Source organism: Girardinichthys multiradiatus, chromosome 20, assembly GCF_021462225.1.
Source record: "Girardinichthys multiradiatus isolate DD_20200921_A chromosome 20, DD_fGirMul_XY1, whole genome shotgun sequence".
In the NCBI taxonomy this organism is placed as follows: Eukaryota; Metazoa; Chordata; class Actinopteri; order Cyprinodontiformes; family Goodeidae; genus Girardinichthys; species Girardinichthys multiradiatus.
The window spans coordinates 42,433,663-42,454,812 of NC_061812.1; the positions used below are offsets into that span (position 1 = coordinate 42,433,663).

The following is a 21,150-nucleotide window of genomic DNA, read 5'->3' on the forward strand; positions in this document are numbered from 1 at the left end:
TGGTGCCTATCTCCAGCAGCCTATGGGCGAGAGGCAGGGTACACCCTGGACAGGTCGCCAGTCCATCACAGGGCAACACATAAACAACCATGCACACACTCATTCATACACCTAAGGGCAATTTAGAGTGACCAATTAACCTAACAGGCATGTCTTTGGACTGTGGGAGGAAGCCGGAGTACCCGGTGAGAGCCCACGCATGCACGGGGAGAACATGCAAACTCCATGCAGAAAGACCCCCGGCCGGGAATCAAACCCAGGACCTTCTTGCTGCAAGGCAACAGTGCTACCAACTTTGCCACCGTGCAATGTCTTATTATTATTATTAAAAGTCACTGGATAGGTGTGGTCCCATATGAAAGCTTGATTATTCAAAGACATATACTTTGTGTAGCACTTGACACTTTCCACTTTTAGAAGACTTTAATTTGTCAGTAATAATTTGATCCTTAAACGAGCACAAAACACTTAAAGTGAAAGCCCCTGAAATTGTCCTAACATGTAATTTGGCTTACAGTCAAGGTTAAAAGAAAGTCGCAAAGTTCAAGCATTTTGACCAACCTTGACCTCAAAATTCAATATAGTCTCCTTGCACATTCAATTTAGCAATAGCCACAGCAACAAACTGTTGTGGCTCTGATCGTTTTTATGTCTTAAAGACTTTCAGAACCTCCTTAAGTGGACATCTTGCTACAGTGTTTGAATGTTCAAAACGTATTATTATGCAATGTTATTAGCTTGTATTGCTAAAAGTCCTTAGTCTGATTACTGAAAATATTAATTAGCAAATCAATGATGGTTAGATAAACATTAATGTCAATGTATTTAGCCCTGGTCCACATAAAAACAGACTATATTGAAGGTTTTCTGGGCCTGTGGAAACACAACAGAGTCACTGATACACTGAACATCAGAAGCCAGGAGGCAAGGAGTATGCGCTTAAACGTCCCTACAATGATGCGCTTGGGGTCAAGAATTAGGTTTTGGTTTGTGATATCAATGTTTTCAGATGGTTGCTACTGGTTACACAAAAATCGAACCAATTTAAAACATCTCACAGTGATTCCCGGTTATAATTTTTCTTTGTATACTTCCATCTCATTGGAACCCTGACCGTATGTGTAGGGTCATTGTCCTGCTGAATCTCTAACCTCAACTCTAATGCAGTCTCTAATAGATTTTCTTCTAGGATTGCTCTGTAGTTCAAGCTCCCTTATCCCTGCCGAAGAAAAGCATCCATACAGCATAATACTGCTAACACCATGTTTCACTGTGGTGCATTCAGGGTGATACACAGTGTTTCTCGTGTAGGCCAGAAGGTTTAGTTTTGGTCTCATCTGAGCAGAGCAGCTTCTTCTGAATGTTTGCTGTGTCACCTACATGGCTTGTGGTAATCTGCAACTGGGACTTATTCTAGTTTTGTTTCAAGATTAGCTGAACAGATCTGCCAAGTGCAAAGGTAAAAGTTATTCCCACAAACGTTTGTGGGTCTAATGCACGGGTGTCCAAAGGGCAGTGTGAGGGCCCTCAGAATGATTTTGTGAGACCCCAGGATCACAATTTGAGAGAATGACACATATTTTTACAGAGGCCAGACCTTTCAAAAAACATACTATTTTAAATCTTCTTAAAATGTAAACCACTAAGGGTTCATCTTTTATAAACCACATTTGTTTTACTTTTGACTTACTTGGCCACTCCCATGTATTAAACTCAGCAAATTAAGCTAGTATTTTTGAAGACAGTGTGACCCATATCCTGTTCGTATTGCTGAAATATCACACAATAAAATGTAGACTGTGAAAAAAGAAACTGGGGCACTTTGTTTTTGTCCTGTTTTTTAAAAAGAACACAGGAGAACATTTTTATGCTTGAGATCCACAAGGATTTACAGATCCTTGAGTAAACTCTAAGTGGCCTCAGAAAGCTGACAATTTAAACTAAAACGTTTTATTAGCAACGTTTGACGACTTGGGGGCAGAAGAAACATAGATTTAATCTTCTTCCAGACTCCAAAGTATTCATACACCTTCATTGTGTTTCATTGGGATTTGATGTGACCAACCAACACAAAGCAGGCCATAATTGTTAACTGGAAGGAACATTGTTTTAACTCACAAATGGAATAAATACCTTTGTGAGACACTCCACTCTCATTGCAGAGACCCGATCCGTGCATCCCAGTAGTTACAGGACACGTGGCGTTCAGTCTCACTATTATGGATGCTGAACAGGTCAAAGATGTTTTTACAGGTCCACCACAGAAAAAAACAACCATCACCAGCTGTAAGGAAGCAGCTGACAGGTTTGGCTGCTGGGTAAAGATGGAGCAGAAAGTCATCAGTCAATAGGAAGATGAAGACAAGTTGTGGATTCCATGTTTTAATACTTAAGCTGGGCATGCTGTTCATTATTTCAGTGTATAGTGTTTGAAAGTTTCATGACACATTGCCATATTTTATTTTTAATTACTTTTTTTTAAAATATCTCTTTGCAGGACTGACCGATGTGTTGTAATTCAGGTGATGATCTAGTTTAATGTATGCCAAGTTTTAATTAATAACTGTTTGGGGAATCTGGTGCTATTATACTATTTTCTGACAGTTTAGCTGTGTTACTGAAAACATGTTTCCTGCATTTAACAAAACAAATTGCAATGTTTAAATATTTCATTTTAAAATAGTTATTTTGCCAAAATGGCCACATTCTGTGGATTTACTGTGTTATATCTATAGTTTTAGAGCCTTTTTATATAAATATCACTAGCCTTTAAAACAAGAAACAATTCCAGCAAAAATCAACAACTTATACATATAAAATGAAAAAAAAAAGGAAAACTTTAGACAACTGGCAGAAACAATAAAAATGTTTGACCAAGAAGCTTTAAAGGAATGCAAGAAAGTCTGGCTCATTGGAAACAAAATATAGAGACTTATGCAGAGACGTGTGTACAGATGAAACCATACGGGTGGAGTAAGTTCATTGTCTTAATCATTTTATGCTGATCACATTCTGCATTGTGAGATTTGGTTAAAATATTTTGTCATGAAGCTGCTGGAAGACAGGGTTAATTAAATAAAAAATGCTAAAAGACAGATGCAGTAAAACTTAACTAAAGCTAATCAAATTGTTCAAAATGTGCAGGAACTCTAATTATTTTCTACAATGTTTTGATTCTACATAACCTCTGAACAACTGCAAATGTTTTTATGTTTTAGTAGTCAACATGTTTTCCAGGTTTCCTACATTTTTCAATATAAAATTATATACTTTGTCAATACTTTTTAACTCTAACTCTTATATTTCTTAAATAAGGAGTGGAGATTATTGAAAGCACAGCTCCTTAATACAGGTCCTTCTCAAAATATTAGCATATTGTGATAAAGTTCATTATTTTCCATAATGTCATGATGAAAATTTAACATTCATATATTTTACATTCATTGCACACTAACTGAAATATTTCAGGTCTTTTATTGTCTTAATACGGATGATTTTGGCATACAGCTCATGAAAACCCAAAATTCCTATCTCACAAAATTAGCATATTTCATCCGACCAAAAAAAGAAAAGTGTTTTTAATACAAAAAACGTCAACCTTCAATTAATCATGTACAGTTATGCACTCAATACTTGGTCGGGAATCCTTTGCCACAAATGACTGCTTCAATGCGGCGTGGCATGGAGGCAACCAGCCTGTGGCACTGCTGAGGTCTTATGGAGGCCCAGGATGCTTTGATAGCGGCCTTTAGCTCATCCAGAGTGTTGGGTCTTGAGTCTCTCAACGTTCTCTTCACAATATCCCACAGATTCTCTATGGGGTTCAGGTCAGGAGAGTTGGCAGGCCTATTGAGCACAGTGATACCATGGTCAGTAAACCATTTACCAGTGGTTTTGGCACTGTGAGCAGGTGCCAGGTCGTGCTGAAAAATGAAATCTTCATCTCCATAAAGCTTTTCAGCAGATGGAAGCATGAAGTGCTCCAAAATCTCCTGATAGCTAGCTGCGTTGACCCTGCCCTTGATAAAACACAGTGGACCAACACCAGCAGCTGACACAGCACACCAGACCATCACTAACTATGGGTACTTGACACTGGACTTCTGGCATTTTCCGGTCCGGTCACCTCTTCTCGTTGTGCAGCGTTTTCTGCCACACTTTTTCCTTCCCACAGACTTCCCACTGAGGTGCCTTGATACAGCACTCTGGGAACAGCCTATTCGTTCAGAAATTTCTTTCTGTGTCTTACCCTCTTGCTTGAGGGTGTCAATAGTGGCCTTCTGGACAGCAGTCAGGTCAGCAGTCTTACCCATGATTGGGGTTTTGAGTGATGAACCAGGCTGGGAGTTTTAAAGGCCTCAGGAATCTCTTGCAGGTGTTTAGAGTTAACTCGTTGATTCAGATGATTAGGTTCATAGCTCGTTTAGAGACCCTTTTAATGATATGCTAATTTTGTGAGATAGGAATTTTGGGTTTTCATGAGCTGTATGCCAATAATCATCCATATTAAGACAATAAAAGACCTGAAATATTTCAGTTAGTGTGCAATGAATCTAAAATATATGAATGTTAAATTTTCATCATGACATTATGGAAAATAATGAACTTTATCACAATATGCTAATATTTTGAGAAGGACCTGTATACGTTTATTTTGTCAGATGTTTAAATATAGCAATTGTATTGCTTTACTTGGTATATTAGACCTCATTCAAGAACCACGGATCCCTTTAAAGTTGGCTAGAGAACAAACAGATAGTGAAATGGACAGTTTTAATTTTTTAATGGTATGCATGCTGTCACTAACTCAAAAACCAACATACTGATACTGAACATGTTAAAATCAAGGAGAGACTTAGCAAATGAAAGCATGCCAAGTTAATATAAAATTAATGTGAAAATTACAGCAAGCGCTTTTAGATCTTTGTACTTTAGACATTTTTCCAGTTTTATTTTTTCCATGCTTATCAAAACCTGGCAAATGATAAAAAGCTAATTCCAGACTTATCCAGACTGTGTGGGAACCATGTATGACACACATAATGAGCACAATAAGATGTTTTTGGGTCTATAAGTTTACAACAAAATGGCATCATTTCATTGGATGTCTAAAGCCTAATTTTACTGCTGGGTCCTGAAATGAAAATGGACAGCATTGGGAAACACAACTGCCACATGGTGGCGCTAGAGTCGCATGTTTTGAATGATGGAACTACCGCTAAGCCTGAGAAGACATGTTCTTAGGGCAGCTGAGATCATCTCACTGATCTGTAGCTCAAGTGACAAAGTACTGTTGTGATTGAAAAATAATAATTTAAAAAATCTTCCAAGCATCTCAGAGAGACATGGTGGGAGGGACCTCGTGACGCAGGGTCCTTTTATTTTCCACTATTACTTTAACTAGACTGATTTTACCAACTTGAAAAAAGGTCACATGGTGAATGGAGACTTGTATTCATTGTTAAATGTCACATTACTCCAAGTGATGGTGGTGAGGTTTTTATTCCACTAAAGATATCTGACATCAGCTAGAGAGACAGAGTTTAGTTTGGCTGTCTCACAACTGCACTTCATTGCAACTTTGCTTTTACAAATCTGAAAAGGACTGTTCTGTGCATCACAAATGCAATCAGTCAGTCTCATAGATGGCATTGAACAAATAAAACTAATTAGTAATATCATTTTCTCAGAAAGCCTCTAGAATCAGGTCCCAGCTCGTAATTTAAGATGTGCTATTGATTTACAGAGGCCATGTAGCTTTATGGGTTATGTAAGTGTTATGCAAGAGTGTGTTGAGGAGTTGTCATGATGGCTGGCTGCAACACGTTGAAGCCCAACAGGCGGCTGAACAAATTCCACAGAGGACAAAAAGCTTTATTATTACTTTAATATATATATCAATTATATTTTATATACAAAATATGTACAGCCTTGTGTTACAATGTCAAAATAAAAATCAAGATTACTTCTTTTTATACAAAACTATCTTTTTTTTTATTTGAACTTCACATTCAAGCTCTTTTGCTAAAGACAAAGAGAATTTGTTTGCAACTCCAGTCATTGTGGGGTTTGGGTTCAACAAGCGAAGAAAGCGAGAGAAGGAGCAATGGGCCAAGCTTCAGATGCACGTCTACATAACAGCTAAAACTGCTGCCTCATCTTTCCTGCGGCAGCTACATAAAAACACGCCGTGGGTCTCGTATCAAAAATAGAGATGTACAAGAGAAAAGCAAAACCAAAATGTTACTTCATAGGAGCTCCATCTGGATGCAAAAAAATAGCTGTGAGTCACAGATTATGTTTTAAAAGCACGCTTCCACAGATAAGTGACACACCTTGTATGGTGGCCAACACCCTGAATTCTTTGAACTTCATGAATTCCTGCATTTGTTTTCAGCAGTGCCACAAACAGAGATGGGAGAGGAGTTGGGTCTGGGAGGTCAAAGCCAACCTGGACACGCTGGTTTTTGGTTAAAATGGCTTGTCGCTGTCCCTGGGAGTCGCAAACACTGAGCGTAGATCCTGACATTCGCTGATCTATAGCAGCATTCACAGGAGATTTCTATTTTTTTCTTGCTTTTACATTTTTACATTCATTATAGAGTGGTGTGATACAAAATAGGTCCAAATAGATTTGGAAAAAATGGGGGTTACATTCTGGGTTTTCAACAACAATTCTGGAGACAAATAACAAAATTAGACCTTCAAAATCTTTTGTGCGCTCTTTACCCTGACCATCTTCACAGTGTTTAAGGGGTTGTATATAATCTCTAAAATGAGCCTCAAAAGCAGTCCAAGGGGCGATGACCAACAGTGAGGGCCGTTAAGAGTTCTGCTCTGATGGGTCAAATTACAGCTGCAGTTTGGAGGGTCACTACTGTACCCTCTGTTCAACATTCATTGGGGCGAGATGCTGACAGGAAAAGTGTTTGCTCAGTCTTTGGTGTCCAAGTTCAAAGGTGAGACCCGTTTTAAAGCTCTGTGTAGTGCAGGGGAATCCATAGAGATGGGGTGGGCAACTGGAGACCCCACCCTTGGGGACATCAACAGAGACGAGGGCAACGTCTCTGGGGTCAGGCATGCAGGAGAGCCAGCCAGGCCCGGGTACATGATGGGCATGCCCCCGGGGTACCAGCATTTCTCCAGCATTGGGAGGTATGCTGCCGCTGCTGCCGTCGATGGGGGGATGAGATAGAAGGGGAGGCAAAATGGGTGCTGGTTGGGGGAGATGTTCATGTAACTGCCGGGAACTCCTGCAGGGTGAAAAGAGATAATCTCATCCTCTGAGTCTGCTCTTAACCTCTTCGCCCTTGGCTCATCGCCTTCATGTTTGATGACACCCACCGTTCGGTCAGGCGCAGGAGTCTTCAGCTCACCCTCCCTTCCGTGGCTTTCCAACCACTGGGCTTTAGGCTTGTCGTGCTCTCCTCCGTAGCCACTGTCAGTGTCTGTATCACTGCCGCTCAACTCCCCTGTCCCGTGGTGGTAAGTCCTCTGAATGACTGGGACACAGTTCTTTGCAGGGGCCTCAGGCGATGCTAAGGCCTGTCCCACAGGGATCTTTGCCCTATCGGACTCATCAGGCTGTGGGCTGCTTCCATCATGGAAGACTTCAGCCGCAACTTTCTGGATGTGACTCATGATGTGCGAGGGGGTCGGGTCACTGCTGGTCTCCTGGTTGGCCAGGTAGTGGAGGACTTCTCTGGCACACAGATGAAAGCCAGAGCGGAACATCTCCTCACTGCTCTCAGCACCATCTCCCAAATGATCGCCTGGATGCATACAATCAAAATTAAACTCTATTTCTTTATGAACTTAGCTTTAAAAAAAAAAAAAAAAAACACCTGTGCTGCATATGCTTAGTAAACCACAGCCATTGGTTCATGTTCCTAACTAAAAGCATGGCCATTATAAATCAAACTTACTGATCTGTAAGTCCTTCTGAAGCGCCATTATTTTCTGCTGCTGCTGCTCCAGGACGGCACTCAGGGTTTTCACATGCTTCAACGTGAGTTCAAGTACCACGGCTTTCTCCAGATGACCCAGCGTCTAAAACAGGAAGACCTTCAATAAGCATGTTGATCTTCCTTATGTAACACATTCTGCAGCCTAACAGAGGGCGAGCCGCCAACACCAGGTGAAACTACGCAAACTATGCACACGTACATGATTCCTCACCAAATAAAATACTAAACTCTATAACATACTAATCAGAATTATAAACAGGTAAAATTAGAAAACATAGAAAATTGGAATTTTTTTATTGTAGCTCATATGTATTTTTAAGTAGCTTTTGACAAAACTTAAAGGAAGCAACAATTGGATCTTAGTTCCTTAGACTATGTAAAAAAAAAAAATAAATAAATAAGAACTACATTACTCACTGTGAGCTTAAGATGTTCTGGCAACAAGTCTTTAAGCTGGGCAATGCATTCATTTATTCTGTCCCGTCTTTTCTTTTCGATCAGTCTGTGGGGCAGCTTGTAAGTCTCCTGGACAAAGTTAAGAAGTTGTCAATAACATTCAAGATTTAGTAATAAAACTATAATGCAGGAATATTTTTCATTTTTAAGTGACATTTACCTTGCATTCATCCCTGCCCTTCACACCTCGCCTGCTTTTGCACATATAAATAGGAAATTCCAGTCTGCAAAAAAACAAAAAAATATAAATATTTTAGTTTTAAAAGCAAAGGATTTTACAGAGAAGAAAGTATAGCCTCCTATATTTACCGATGCATGTCAGATCCATTATCCATTGATGTTTGCTTCGGAACATAAGGAGGTGGTTGCGCACTTGTAATCCGCTCCATATCGCTTTATAGACGGGGGAAAAAACCCTGAAAAGCGCTCACTAAAAAATAAATGAGAGAGAGAGAGAGAGAAAAAAAATCCAGAATAACAGAAACAGAAGTAGCACGCCTCCTCTGGCGTGTTCCCGCTGTAGGTTGAAGCTGATCACAATTTAGAGTGTTGTCACCCGAAGGTCGGGGCTCGTTAGTATGCCGAGGGAAGCAGCACGCCCTTCGCGATGTGTGAGAGCTGGGTGGGTTTGTGACTACGTGTTAAATAAACCCTGTGACTGCAGGCACGTCTCTCTCTCTCTCATCGAGAAAACTGACTCTCCTCCGTCACATGAGCCTCACGTGTTGGACGGCGCTTTCAACTCCTCACCCTCCCTGCAACCACCCCCCACCCACTCTCTCCCCCATGTTACTGGAGGAGCACTGTATGGCAAGCCTTTTCTATATTTAATCAACAGGAGACGCACCCATTTCTAAACACTAACGGTGTGACGATGCGTTCAGCTCACGAGACAGCATGGTATGATAGGTTCATGAGGAGGAGATTTTAACTTTTTTGGGGGAAAACTAAGATTTTTTTTTTTTTCACAAATAAACTTTCCACGAATCACAAACTGTCTTAGAGAATTTCTAATCAGTGTAAAAGTCAAGGTTTCACAAGTTTGTATTTTGCATAAAAACAATGCACTGAAAATGTGTCATTTTTGGTTTTTAGCACCCTCAATCCTTGTTTTAAAGAATATGTCTTTAGTGTAGAGTTATTGGGTTCATATTTGACCACTCTAAATAGTTTAAATTTAAACCCAGAGATACACAACTGTAGTCCAGAGTCCCAGCTTAGCCTAGATTGAAAGCTCCACAGCAGATGAAAACCTTAGCGTCAATAGTGGCCAACAGTTAGCTAGTCAAGACATTATTGTGACTCTTACAAATCCTGCTATGTTGTATATTACCATGTCTATGTTAGCTTTGAGTGTTTCAAGCACTGACATTCATATCCTGGGCCAATAATTGTAGCTTTGACTAAAACAGCGACGAGATAGTGCTTAGACAGAGAAATTTGACAGTGGCAGGAAATATGGTGTTTTAGTACTGAGAGACCTCACGTCACTAATAGGTATTTCAGAGGCAATAATATCCTTCCAAGTCCCTTAAAGTCTAATATTGAGGATATCCAATATTAGGCATACATTATTTCTGGTATACTTTAATAAGATCTACAATTCCAGTTAGTACCAGTAAGATATCTTAAAACCAGCCACATAGTTTAGGTGGCCTTTTTAAAAGGTAACAGCCATACAAACTATCAGAAGTATTGTAATCTTAGGTAAAAATAAATACCGCTGTTTTACAGTATTAAACCAAATATTTACATACAACGATGGAATTGAATTTTAAGATTATCTGAAGACCCTCCGCAGCTATTAAATGTTAAAAGAGATTGCTATAACCCCACCTCTTTCAGTAGTACCCTGGGCAGAGTTCCGTGCAGCACCATGCTGCTCCACGGAGCTGAGCTTTGCTCGCACAACCTCTGCGTGTTTACAACAACAGAAAGTGAAGCAACAGTTTCCCCGCCGACGTGAGGTGAAATATTATCCCCAACACTGAGAATATGGCGTCGTTTATGTTACACACCCTGACCATAAAGAACAGCGGGGTTAATATAAAGATAAATAACAAAGGAGCGGCATCAAAGGCTCAATTGTTCTAAACTGGTTGTACTGTGTACAACATAAACGGGCGCAGTTGGCAAAATATTACTTTAATTACTACATTGTTGTTTGTAAAAACAATTACTTTGTTAAAAATACTAAGCACAAAAAATATCAGATGTAATGTTTCGACATTTTTCACGCCTAATAAAAACACTTTCATCAAAGTGCTATGATGAGACTTGAACGCATATGCTGGTTAACGCAGAAATCATTTTGTTCATTCTGGAATCACCTAAAGTGTCACGCGAGCAGCGTCGTGGACCCAGTCGCGGTGTAATTTCATACCGTACCCGGTCGTTACCTGGCACGTGCACCTGCTGCAGGATGCCACGGTGGCTACGGTTTATTATAGTTGCGTGTTGGGTGTTTTTTTTTTTTTTTCTTCTTTTCTTTTTCCAAAGCCGCCGCTGTGTTGATTTAATCAGCCCGTCACGTTGAGCTCCTCGTGGACTCGGCACACAGGATCCCTTGGCGGTGACGTCAAACCCACAGACAACCGAGAGTGCCCGACTGGTCACTCGGTCCCACTCGCCGACATCCCGAAGCAGACGGGCTATATTTAGAGGCTTCAAAACAACAGAATGTGCTGCGTCGCAGGCGGGAGAGCGAGAAAGGGTCAACAAATTCAGCAGCAAATTCAGATAAGACTCTACAGAGGAGGGGGAGAATGCTGTTTCAGACGCATAATCTACCTTTTTTTTTGACTGTTTCAGATTGGTTACATTATCTAGGCCAATTTCTTCTTATTCATCAGCAATAACCCAAAGAATAATATGATCAAATTATTGCCCTTTTGTTTGTGCTACAATAACTGTTGCATTTACATTAAAGTATCTAACATTGATTCATTATTAATTTGATGATTAGACTTCAAATATGAAACAAATACCCTCTTAATTTAGAAGCTATTTTCATGTGCTTATTGCTTATAATATATAACTTTTTGCTGTTATTTTTGCAGGACTATAAGCAAATATTAACTTGGTAATTATTCAGGCCCTCTTAGTCACCTGCTTAACAGACATGCCACTGATAGCTAGCCTACTGTAGCTTTAGCATAAACTTGTATTTACTGTAATTGAGGGAAAGGTGTACAAGCCTTCTTTCAGCCAGTTGACTGGCAGTGTGCAGCAACAAGTAGGAGAGGAGCAGCACTGGGGTAATCTGTTTAAATACAAATCTGGAACCTTCTCCAGTAACTCATTAGCCAGACTAAAAGCACACTTAGAAACAATATGACTAAATATTTGTGGTTTTTAATCTGTAGCTTTTAAAAAATCTTGGTTATACCTCGAGACCGGTATCCAGCCTATTGGTAAATCTGTCTTATTCTTATAGAATTAAATGCACGAAAGAAAACTCTAAAATTGGTCTAAAATTAATGTAATAAAAAATATGTATATTGATTACATTGCTCTACGTTTATAGTGAAGATACAGTCACATAGATGTATTAAATTAGCACACTGCCCAAGATTTCCCAGCTTTCAATTTGCTAACAGCTCATCTTATTGCAACTCTTGGTTCCTAAAAAGATCTCTTCTTAGATAGTGCTTTAGAGATGAGGATATCTGTAATTCCAAATCTAGCATCATTTACACACATTATACTTGTTCTGGGGTTACACAACTGATGGTAATTTTTATTCAACAGACAAAGGAAAAATCCTCCTGCAATTTCTGTGTCAACGTGTGCATATTTACCATTACATATTTTCAACAAGTGTTAAATCTAAATGAGAACTTACATTATGTGTTCAAGTTGTCAGTCAGTCAGTCATTTTCTACCGCTTATTCCATAGTGGGTCACGGGGAAGCTGGTGCCTATCTCCAGCAGTCTATGGGCGAGAGGCGGGGTACACCCTAGACAGGATGTTCAAGTTGTTCATCTCCAAAATTCACGTATTTTGTCTACTCAGATTCCGTCAATGAACATTATAAATTACAATATAGTGATTTGCACACAATTAACTTTTTAATATTTACTAAGCTGAGAATAGCCCACCACTATTAACATGAATCCGCCTCCTAATTGAAACCATTGAGATGTTTGATGAATGAAAAAAATGTATGAATGGTTTTTATTTATTTATTTTTTTTACAAATTCCATGAATAGGTGCATTCAGCAATCTATATGAAACAAAAAAAGTCAGCACAATTAAAGGATAAGTACGATTTTAATAAATAATTCTACTTCTATATACAAATTGACAAAGCTTTGATTTGTTTACACTTAACATTTTGTGACAGTAATGTTTTTACAGTAATCTTATTTTTCTATACAAAGCAAAGTAAAGCAACAAACGTTATATACACAAAGTAGTCCCCCTCCAAAAAAAAGGTATATTCCTAACATGAAAGGAGCTAAAATGTTCAAGTCAAACTAAATGAACAAAGTTCCCACAGAATCGGCACCCACATGTCAGAATATACCAGTGGTAATTATTACTGTATAAACTACATGACTCCTGAGCAACCCTCTATGAACACAGTTCTAGATGGCTGGTGCAACCCAGTTAAATGATAAAGCTACTTCCCTATAAAATAACTTAAAACAAATATTTGATCATATAAAGGAAGTTATCTATTTGTTTATATTGCTCTCATACAATATCCCATCTACTGAGTACAGAAGTCACTCAGTGTCAACATTTTGACAAGCTAAAAGAAAAAGTTATATTGTGAAGCCCAACTTATTATATCTCAGTTTATGTATAAATACAGATGAATGACAACTGCTTAATTGTCTAGAGACAACAAAGAACCGACTAAACAACTCCCCAATGGATTTAAATAAGACGTAAGTTTTAAAACTTAAATCTACACACCATTCGGTTGCATATTTAAGTTCATATATGGCACAACAAAAAAAGAATAAGACAATAAATACTGCTCAGTGTGTTAGGAATATAAATAGAAAACATTTAAATAAAAAAACAACTTTCAAGTTGAACCATTAAAGGCTATGTGTTGAGAAATCCAATTTCTTTCTGCAGAGAAAAAAACAAAACATTTGGCACCAACTGAACAGAACAGAATGAGGTGGGTGAGTGTCACTGTCTGGAGCAACACCTTGCGTGGGGAAGAGCTACACATAGTCTTATAGCTATCTATGTTACAGCATTCCCTACCGTTGTAAGGTACTTTCACACTCAGTGCTGCATACATTATGGGAAACCTTAATGCGAGGACTGATCGCTCCCTTCCAGACGCCGAGCAGCTTCCAGACTTTGTCGGTGGACCTTACGCGGGCTGCTGGGGGTTGACGTTCATGTGCTGAGGGTGTCCCAACAGGCCAATCCGCTGTTTCTGCTTCCTCTGCTCTGTCATCTGAAGATCATAGAGGTGAGATTTGTGTTAGGTCACTTCTGCTGGTATGAACATCATCTTCGGCTAAAAATGCAGTGAGCTTCCCTGAACTACCATCTTCGTTGATACGGTTTTCCGTACCACTTTGCAGAAACTAACATCTACGGCACAAATGCAAAGCACAGGCGCAACTGAAACTGATTCTTCTGAAATCCTGCCAGCTTTGTCATCTACTCTGCCGGCTCGTCTGACGAAAGCAGCAGAATATGAACACCTGATACTGAAACTGAATTTCAGAGATCAAGCACAGCATGAGTCATAACACAGGTGGTAACCTTTACAGCAGCTGGAAACGGAAGGTCCTTTCTCCTCAGAGTTAACTTTAATTAACATAAGGTTGTGATATACATCACGGCACTGAAACAACGGTATTAAAAGTGAAAAGACAAGTGGTCCTGCAATGAGTGTTTCATCAGATATAACCCTGCTTAGGAAAGAAATGCTTTAGAAAGGATATTATCAAGGCTGGGCAGTTTAGCTCAGCTTGTAGAGGAGAAGCCCTTTCTGAGTTGTAATTCATTGGAATTACTCAAATTGAGCCTTAATTTAACAGTTTGCCATTTGTGCTCTTCCATCCAGATTTTGTATGTTTCAGTAAGTTAAAGTTAAGACTTTTTTAAAACCTAAAATCTATGCAATCTATACAAATTATATTTGAATGAAAGACCTACACAAAGTTATAACATATTTAACCTCATCATTGTGATGGTTGTTTTTACACATAAAAAACTGTGAAACGGTATTTGTCACCTTAAACATTTCTTCTGTTTTTTTCCACACTTAATGTTTCACATCATCAAACAAAGTTAATATCAAACAAAAATAAACTGAGTAAATATACAAAGCAGTTTTCAAACGATTTAACTGATTAAGGCAAAACAGCTATTTAACCACCTCGGCTTTATGTGAAAAAGAACGGAGTCGCTGGCCTACTAAAACTACTCCAAGAGCACTTGTTCTGCTGATATGCAGTGTCAGTGAATACTCGCAGAACCACAAATGTTACCATGGTTACTGAATCACTGGGTGGTCTATGGCCTACTGCTTCTGACTGCAAGCTAGCCTTAAACAGCCAATTGGATTTGAGGCATAGCTGGGTAAGCTTTGCAAGGGCAGTCGTTTTCTGAATAATTCCAAGCACCAGGAGCAGGATCGTTACACTGACCATAGCGACAATAACCAACCGCGAACGCGATTAAGAGGCAGACACCACACCAGCTTCTGGCACCATTCCAGTACGTCACAAAATAACAAAGAACAACCCCTAAAGCACTGTAGATCTCCCCTGATCCAGTTAAGATCAATGTTTATGATTCTTTAACAGGAAGTGTAAGAGTGAAAGTGTTACTGATTGGAGAGTTCCAACGTCAACACCACTGCTGATCAAAAAGAGTACAAAGGCCCGTCTGACATTTACCCAAAAAATATGTTGATGATCCACAAGACCTTTGGGGAAATATTCTGTGGACTGATGACACAAAAGTTGTGGCCCGTTCCATCCTGTGTAAAACTAACACAGCATTTCAGAAGAAGGACATTAAACCAACTACCAAACATGGTGGTGGTAGTCTGGGTCTGCTTTAGGAACCGGGCAGGTTGTAGTGATTGATGAAATCATGAATTCTGTTCTTTAGCAGAAAATCCTGAAAAAGAGTGGTGCAGCCATCAGGGCATGACGACAAGCTCATGCACACTTGGTTATGCAGCAGGACAATAATCACACCAGCGAGTCCAACACTGAATGGCAACCCCTGCTGCTAAGAGTGGAACAAGCAGTTTTTTGTTTTAGGGGGCAATTACTATTTCATATTAGAGCCATGGTTGGTATATGTATAGCTTTCTTCACTTAATAAAAGAAAGTCATTTACAAACAGCTTGATTATTTGCTAAGGTTGTCTTTATCTGATATAAAAAACTGATTATCTGAAACACCTAAGAATGACAAAAAAGCAAAAACATAAACCTTTAAGGGGGCAAAATGTTTTTTTTTACAAACTGTAGACTAACCAACCCCCATTTGTTTTATACATCATGCTTTCTTCTGGTGATTAACAACAGATTTCAGCCAACTGCTTTAAAACCTAACCATAACCTATACATTTAATGTGAAACTAAATGACAGCTGAGGCTTATATCACAACATCTGCACATTCTCAAACCAAAATAAATCAAAACAGCCTATAAGGATGTTGAATCTGGGATGAAATGTGATGTTTGTGTGTCCTTCGCAGCTTTCAGTAACACAATCATTTCCCCCCTGTCTGGGTCAAAATGTCTCAGAAACATTCACTTCCTCATAGATAGTTCTCATTTCAAGGGTAAAGACAATTTTACAATTTTGTTTACTAGAAGAAGCCGATTGCAGTAATTGTGCAATCGTAGTCCTGTTTATGCAAAATCAGCAGAAAGTCTCACCTCCCTCGAAGAACTGTGAATATAAAATATATATTTTTTTAAGAGTTGTAGAGTTATTTTGGGACAGCATTTAATTATGTTAATATAGAAAATATGTAAAATATTATTTTTAAAAAGTCAGTAAATAAAAAAGAAAGAATAGAAGAATAAAATGAGACTGTAAGTCTCCCAAGCTGTGCTGTGAAGTATGACTCATCACCATTTACTAAACTCTGCATCTTAAGGACGAGCAGCAACAAACCAAGAGTGATGTGAGGTGTCCATATCTTTCAGAAAGATGTCTCATTTCTCATGCTTTCCCCTGACTGAGCAATACTCTGACGCTCTGCTAATTTTGCTTAAGTTTTGAACCAACCTGCTCTTTGAGCTCGGTAAGCTGGCCCGAGAGGTTGGTCACCAGTTTCATGGTGGACTCCAGCTTCTCTTGCAGGTTCCTTATTTCATTCTGTTCTCCGTCTGCATCACTGCTCACCAGGGACATGGCCCGCATTCGAGGAAACCAGTCCAAGTTGTGTTCCTGGTAAGAAAAATTAAAAACCATGTATGATTAGGATTGCATCAGAACTAAAGCCCGTATAATTTTCTATGAAGTAAATTTTTTTAAGCTAAACTGGATTATTAAATAACTCAAAACAGCTCAATTGTACAACACAAATGATCCAATTTGTTCTGTTTGATTCAGAACTGTCTTCTCAGACTCTATGTGCAGTGATTTCAATCATACTACTCATGATGGGACTTTCCATATTAGAGTTACATGGGATACTCAGACATTCTTAAAATCACTCAAAACAGGCTGTTCAGTCAGGGGTGATTTGTTCATGGCACACAAAATAAAGGCTTCTACGCTTGCAATAAACTACAAAGCTGGGGAGGAGATTTCCTCATTCATTAAGCGCTGAGATTAACACAAAACATTTTCATGCTCTAATCAGCCAGAGTCGAGACTTGTAGATAACGAGCTGTTTCAGTGTGTGCAGAAATCAAGAGCCACAGCCATAGTTTCTGAGCAGCAAGAGCAGAGCTGCTGTTGTGAAAGTGCGATGACATTTTTAAAAAGGTGTGAAGGCTTAGAATATGACTTCAAAATATAGACTGGTGTGAAGTTTACTTATAAGGAACTATAGTGTGTTATGAATTAGACCTTTGACATCACTTCTGGCACACAAGTGTCTCCAAAAACTCCAAAGAGTCCCAGCTAGACCTTATATTTTATCTTGTTTTATATTAACTGCAAAGTAAATGCAGCCATCTTAGAGCCATTGGATAATTGATCTGCAGCCAGTTTCTAAATATTCACATGCATGTTAGTGCAATGTGCTTTAAGACCAGTTTGTCAGCTTTTAAAATTTTGTTTAAACAAAAACAATTTCTACAAAAAAGAACTTTTTTTACTATTCCAACTGAAACAGGAGAAGTAGACACCACTTGCAGACAAAGTGAGTATTTTTACATTCTACTATGTAGAGTATTTAGACTTAGGTTCTGTAATTTTAGTTATACAAGCCTGGGAATTAAAGGAACTTGTTTCTTATACAGGTGCCTCCTAAAAAAATAGAAAAATCACTGATTTAAAAGTAAATTTATTTCAGCAATGGAATTCAAAAAGTAAAAGTCATATAGTATATATATATCCATTACATACAGTAATATAATTGTAGGCACCTATATATGTTGATTTAACATAAGGTTAAATTCATAATTCTGTAGGTCATAACATGGCCAAAACACAACATTTCTGATTAAAAAAAAAAACCCAAATCCATCAAAAAACAATTTTCTGATTGGCTTTATTTCACATTATAGTTTTCTGAGAAACACAATGTAAAATTTATTGAAATACCTTACTCAGTCAAATAAATTTACAGTTAAGCCCCAAAGTATTTAGACCACTGGCATATTTAGGATTGTTAATTTAACCAACATGTTACTTCTGATTGGAAGTAATCTCATCCTTTTGTAGTGGTAAATGGTAAATGGACTGAACTTATATAGCGCTTTTCCAGTCATACAGACCGCTCAAAGCGCTTTACACTAGTGCCACATTCACCCAATCGCACTCACTAACGCTCACACATTCATACACCCATACGTTGTATGTAGATGACGTCATTTTGTTTCTGACAAATCTAAGGATCTCCATTCCGGTAGTGATGGAGGTGATGAATGAAATTGGGAGAAATATAGGTTACAAAGTAAATAATGCTAAATTCTCCATTATGTTATTAAATCGAACTGAAAGAACTAGTCCTATTCAACAGATTACACAATTTAATGGGGTATTTAATTTAATATAAAGCTATTAGAAACAATTTTGGATCCAGAGAAATCTGCTTAGAAATGATCTTCTCAATTATACTTTTTATTTCCACCCAAAAGGTTTTTATTTGTCTGCACTCCCACATATAATGTATTAAAGTCTCTTTGGAGCCACACTTTGGGCATGTGTCCATTATATTGTGATTATTTAGTTTAACAAGTGTGACATAAACTCACATTAGACGTTTAAACTATAACAATCTAGAATACCTATTTGTAGACATAGGATGTGCTTTGGCATAGTCCCTTTCCCTGTCATGCTCCTTTATGGATAATGAGCAAGACTAACCGTCTTCTGGAATGGATTTGTCTCCCCATTCCAGGAGACAAATCTATCTCTTGAGTTCTCTGATGTATTAGAGAACTCAGTAGTTTGGTAGTTTATAAAAATCCGATATAATACCCTTTCTCAACTTATTCTTAATAATACATTTTTCTAATGATGTAAGGGGAGGCTTGTTAAGATTACTACCATTCGCTTTCACAAAACTTCAGCTGTATACAATACCTTGCAAAAGTATTCGGCCCCCCTTTGAATTTTTCAACCTCTTGCCACATTTCAGGCTTCAAACATAAAGATATAAAATTCAATTTTTTTGTGAAGAATCAACAAGTGGGACACAATCATGAAGTGGAATGAAATTTATTGGATGTGTCAAACTTTTTTAACAAATAAAAAACTGAAAAGTGGGCCGCGCAATATTATTCAGCCCCTTTACTTTCAGTGCAGCAAACTCACTCCAGAAGTTCAGTGAGGATCTCTGAATGATCCAATGTTGTCCCAAATGACTGATGATGATAAATAGAATCCACCTGTGTGAAATCAAGTCTACGTATAAATGCACCTGCTCTGCGATAGTCTCAGGGTTCTGTTCAAAGCGCAGAGAGCATCATGAAGACCAAGGAACACACCAGGCAGGTCCGAGATACTGTTGTGGAGAAGTTTAAAGCCGGATTTGGATACAAAAAAATTTCCCAAGCTTTAAACATCCCAAGGAGCACTGTGCAAGCAATCATATTGAAATGGAAGGAGTATCAGACCACTGAGATCGTTGGGAAACAAGCCCTACAAAGGACTCAGCCAGAGTACCGGGCATGCAGTATTATGTGTTTTACTGAGACATGGCTGCAGGATCATATCCCCAACTCCAGCGTCTCTCTTTATCAAAAACGTGGACATAACAGATGAACTGTTGAAATTTGGAGATGATGCAACCAGCAGTTTCAGGATTTAAGTAAAAGTATAAAATTGCAGACATCTTATAAAGTTACAGTTTAATTTATAATGCTGATGAGAGAAGCATTTTTTAAAGGGTTCCTTGTTTTTTTTGGTTTTTGGATATAATATGTAGAGCGGTCATATCGCAGTCATAGAAGAAATTTGTATGAATCAAACAGCATTCTATTGTGATTGTAAATTCATGGTTAAAATGTCAATAAAAATATAGTCAAAAAAATGCTGTAGAAAGTAATGAAATAAATGACTTCTTCAATATTTTAAATGCGCCTGTATTTGAGGGGGATTTATTTTAGAATTAATCCCAAATCAACACTATAGTTATCCTTATAAGGATATGTTTGTCATGTGAAAACACCCATGTTTATTTTCTCATACACAATAACACGTCACCTTCATGTGTCTTCACATGAAGGTGCATGAACCCAAAAAGGAGATGCAGCGTAGCTGCTGTGGTCACTGGGTTGGAACAGTGCAGAACAAAACAAAGAGGCTGAAAAAATCCCCAGGTTTCAGCGGTTGATTTGGAGACAGCGGGGCAAGTGAGGTGGCCATGCGTACCACAAACCAGCCCTGGGTCAGACGGCAGCCAGAGGGGAATCACACAACACTAAGAAAATGAATAGCTCACACTCATTCTGAAAGAAGGAGAGGACGGTTGTGACAATGTTCCACTTCCTGAATGCAAAGTGATACAGGTTGTGTTTACCTACTTAGCCTGCACCCACCCATCCAACATGCAGAGGAGTACGGAACAGTTAGGTCCATCATTGTTGCAGCCCTGCCAGTTTCAATCATTAAATTATGTAAGAAGAATAATTTACATGTAATTTACAGGTAGCCTTCCAGCCCTAATGGCCGGGGTGGCTCGGCACAGCGTTCTCCCTGGAGATGAATCAAAAGTTGAATGAAACACATCCTCACCTTGTGAAAGTCATGTTCACTTACTTATACATACATACATACATACATACATACATGAACAGTTGTATATTTTATTTTTCATCAGTGAAAAAACTGCTGTTGTTTTACAGAATATTTAGTCTATTTTATTTAAATAAAAAGTGTTAGCTGAAGATTGAGCTCTAAAGTGTTCAGAAGGCAGTTCATTGCTCTCACTTTATTAACATTTATCAAGAAACATCAGTGACCCAAGTCCTGTTGTGGTTAGATGCAGCCATGCCTGTGTAGTACAAATTACTAGTCACAATCCCACTTTTAGTTTCTGGCTGACCTCTAAACCTACAAGTTTTTCACCACAACTGTCTAAATACAAGCCCACTGAAAAAT

At 38.6% G+C, this 21,150-nt stretch overlaps 2 protein-coding genes and 1 long non-coding RNA gene across 8 annotated transcripts in view; 1 reads left to right on the top strand and 2 right to left on the bottom strand.

The window, feature by feature from the left end:
* Nucleotides 1-5,872: 5,872 nt before the first annotated feature.
* Nucleotides 5,873-11,054, bottom strand: LOC124857448 (class E basic helix-loop-helix protein 40-like). 2 transcript variants are annotated; one of them, XM_047348708.1, is made up of 6 exons: nt 10,823-11,054; nt 8,733-8,853; nt 8,584-8,647; nt 8,385-8,492; nt 7,926-8,049; nt 5,873-7,772 (listed from the first exon to the last, which is right to left on the bottom strand). In XM_047348708.1, the coding sequence occupies exons 2-6, from the start codon at nt 8,810-8,812 to the stop codon at nt 6,934-6,936; spliced, it is 1,215 nt and encodes a 404-aa protein (XP_047204664.1). In that variant the 5' UTR covers nt 8,813-8,853; nt 10,823-11,054; the 3' UTR covers nt 5,873-6,933. The 2 variants fall into 2 exon arrangements, with proteins under 2 accessions (XP_047204664.1, XP_047204663.1); XM_047348707.1 differs by lacking the exon at nt 10,823-11,054 and having other exon boundaries at nt 8,733-9,168.
* Nucleotides 11,055-12,586: 1,532 nt separating this feature from the next.
* The window catches only part of itpr1b (inositol 1,4,5-trisphosphate receptor, type 1b), a 155,479-nt gene continuing 146,915 nt past the window's right edge, over nt 12,587-21,150 (bottom strand). For all 5 annotated transcript variants that reach the window (XM_047347351.1, XM_047347350.1, XM_047347348.1 and 2 more), the window contains 2 exons: nt 16,660-16,821; nt 12,587-13,850 (listed from right to left, as the gene is read on the bottom strand). In XM_047347351.1, the coding sequence (XP_047203307.1) occupies nt 13,764-13,850; nt 16,660-16,821 (249 nt within the window). In that variant the 3' untranslated portion in view covers nt 12,587-13,763. The remainder of the gene's footprint in view (nt 13,851-16,659; nt 16,822-21,150) is intronic.
* LOC124856654 overlaps nt 16,692-21,150 on the top strand; it is a 63,146-nt gene continuing 58,687 nt past the window's right edge. The window contains exon 1 of the long non-coding RNA XR_007035387.1: nt 16,692-16,824. This is a non-coding gene — a long non-coding RNA (uncharacterized LOC124856654). The remainder of the gene's footprint in view (nt 16,825-21,150) is intronic.

Excerpts from the sequence above, each read along its gene's own strand:
- LOC124857448 (XM_047348708.1), bottom strand. The coding sequence starts at position 8,812 with ATGGAGCGGATTACAAGTGCGCAACCACCTCCTTATGTTCCGAAGCAA. Across the intron at positions 8,648-8,732 it reads AATGGATCTGACATGCATCG|ACTGGAATTTCCTATTTATA; the intron begins GTAAATATAGGA and ends GTTTTTTTGCAG. Across the intron at positions 8,050-8,384 it reads CAGAACATCTTAAGCTCACA|ACGCTGGGTCATCTGGAGAA; the intron begins GTGAGTAATGTA and ends TTCCTGTTTTAG.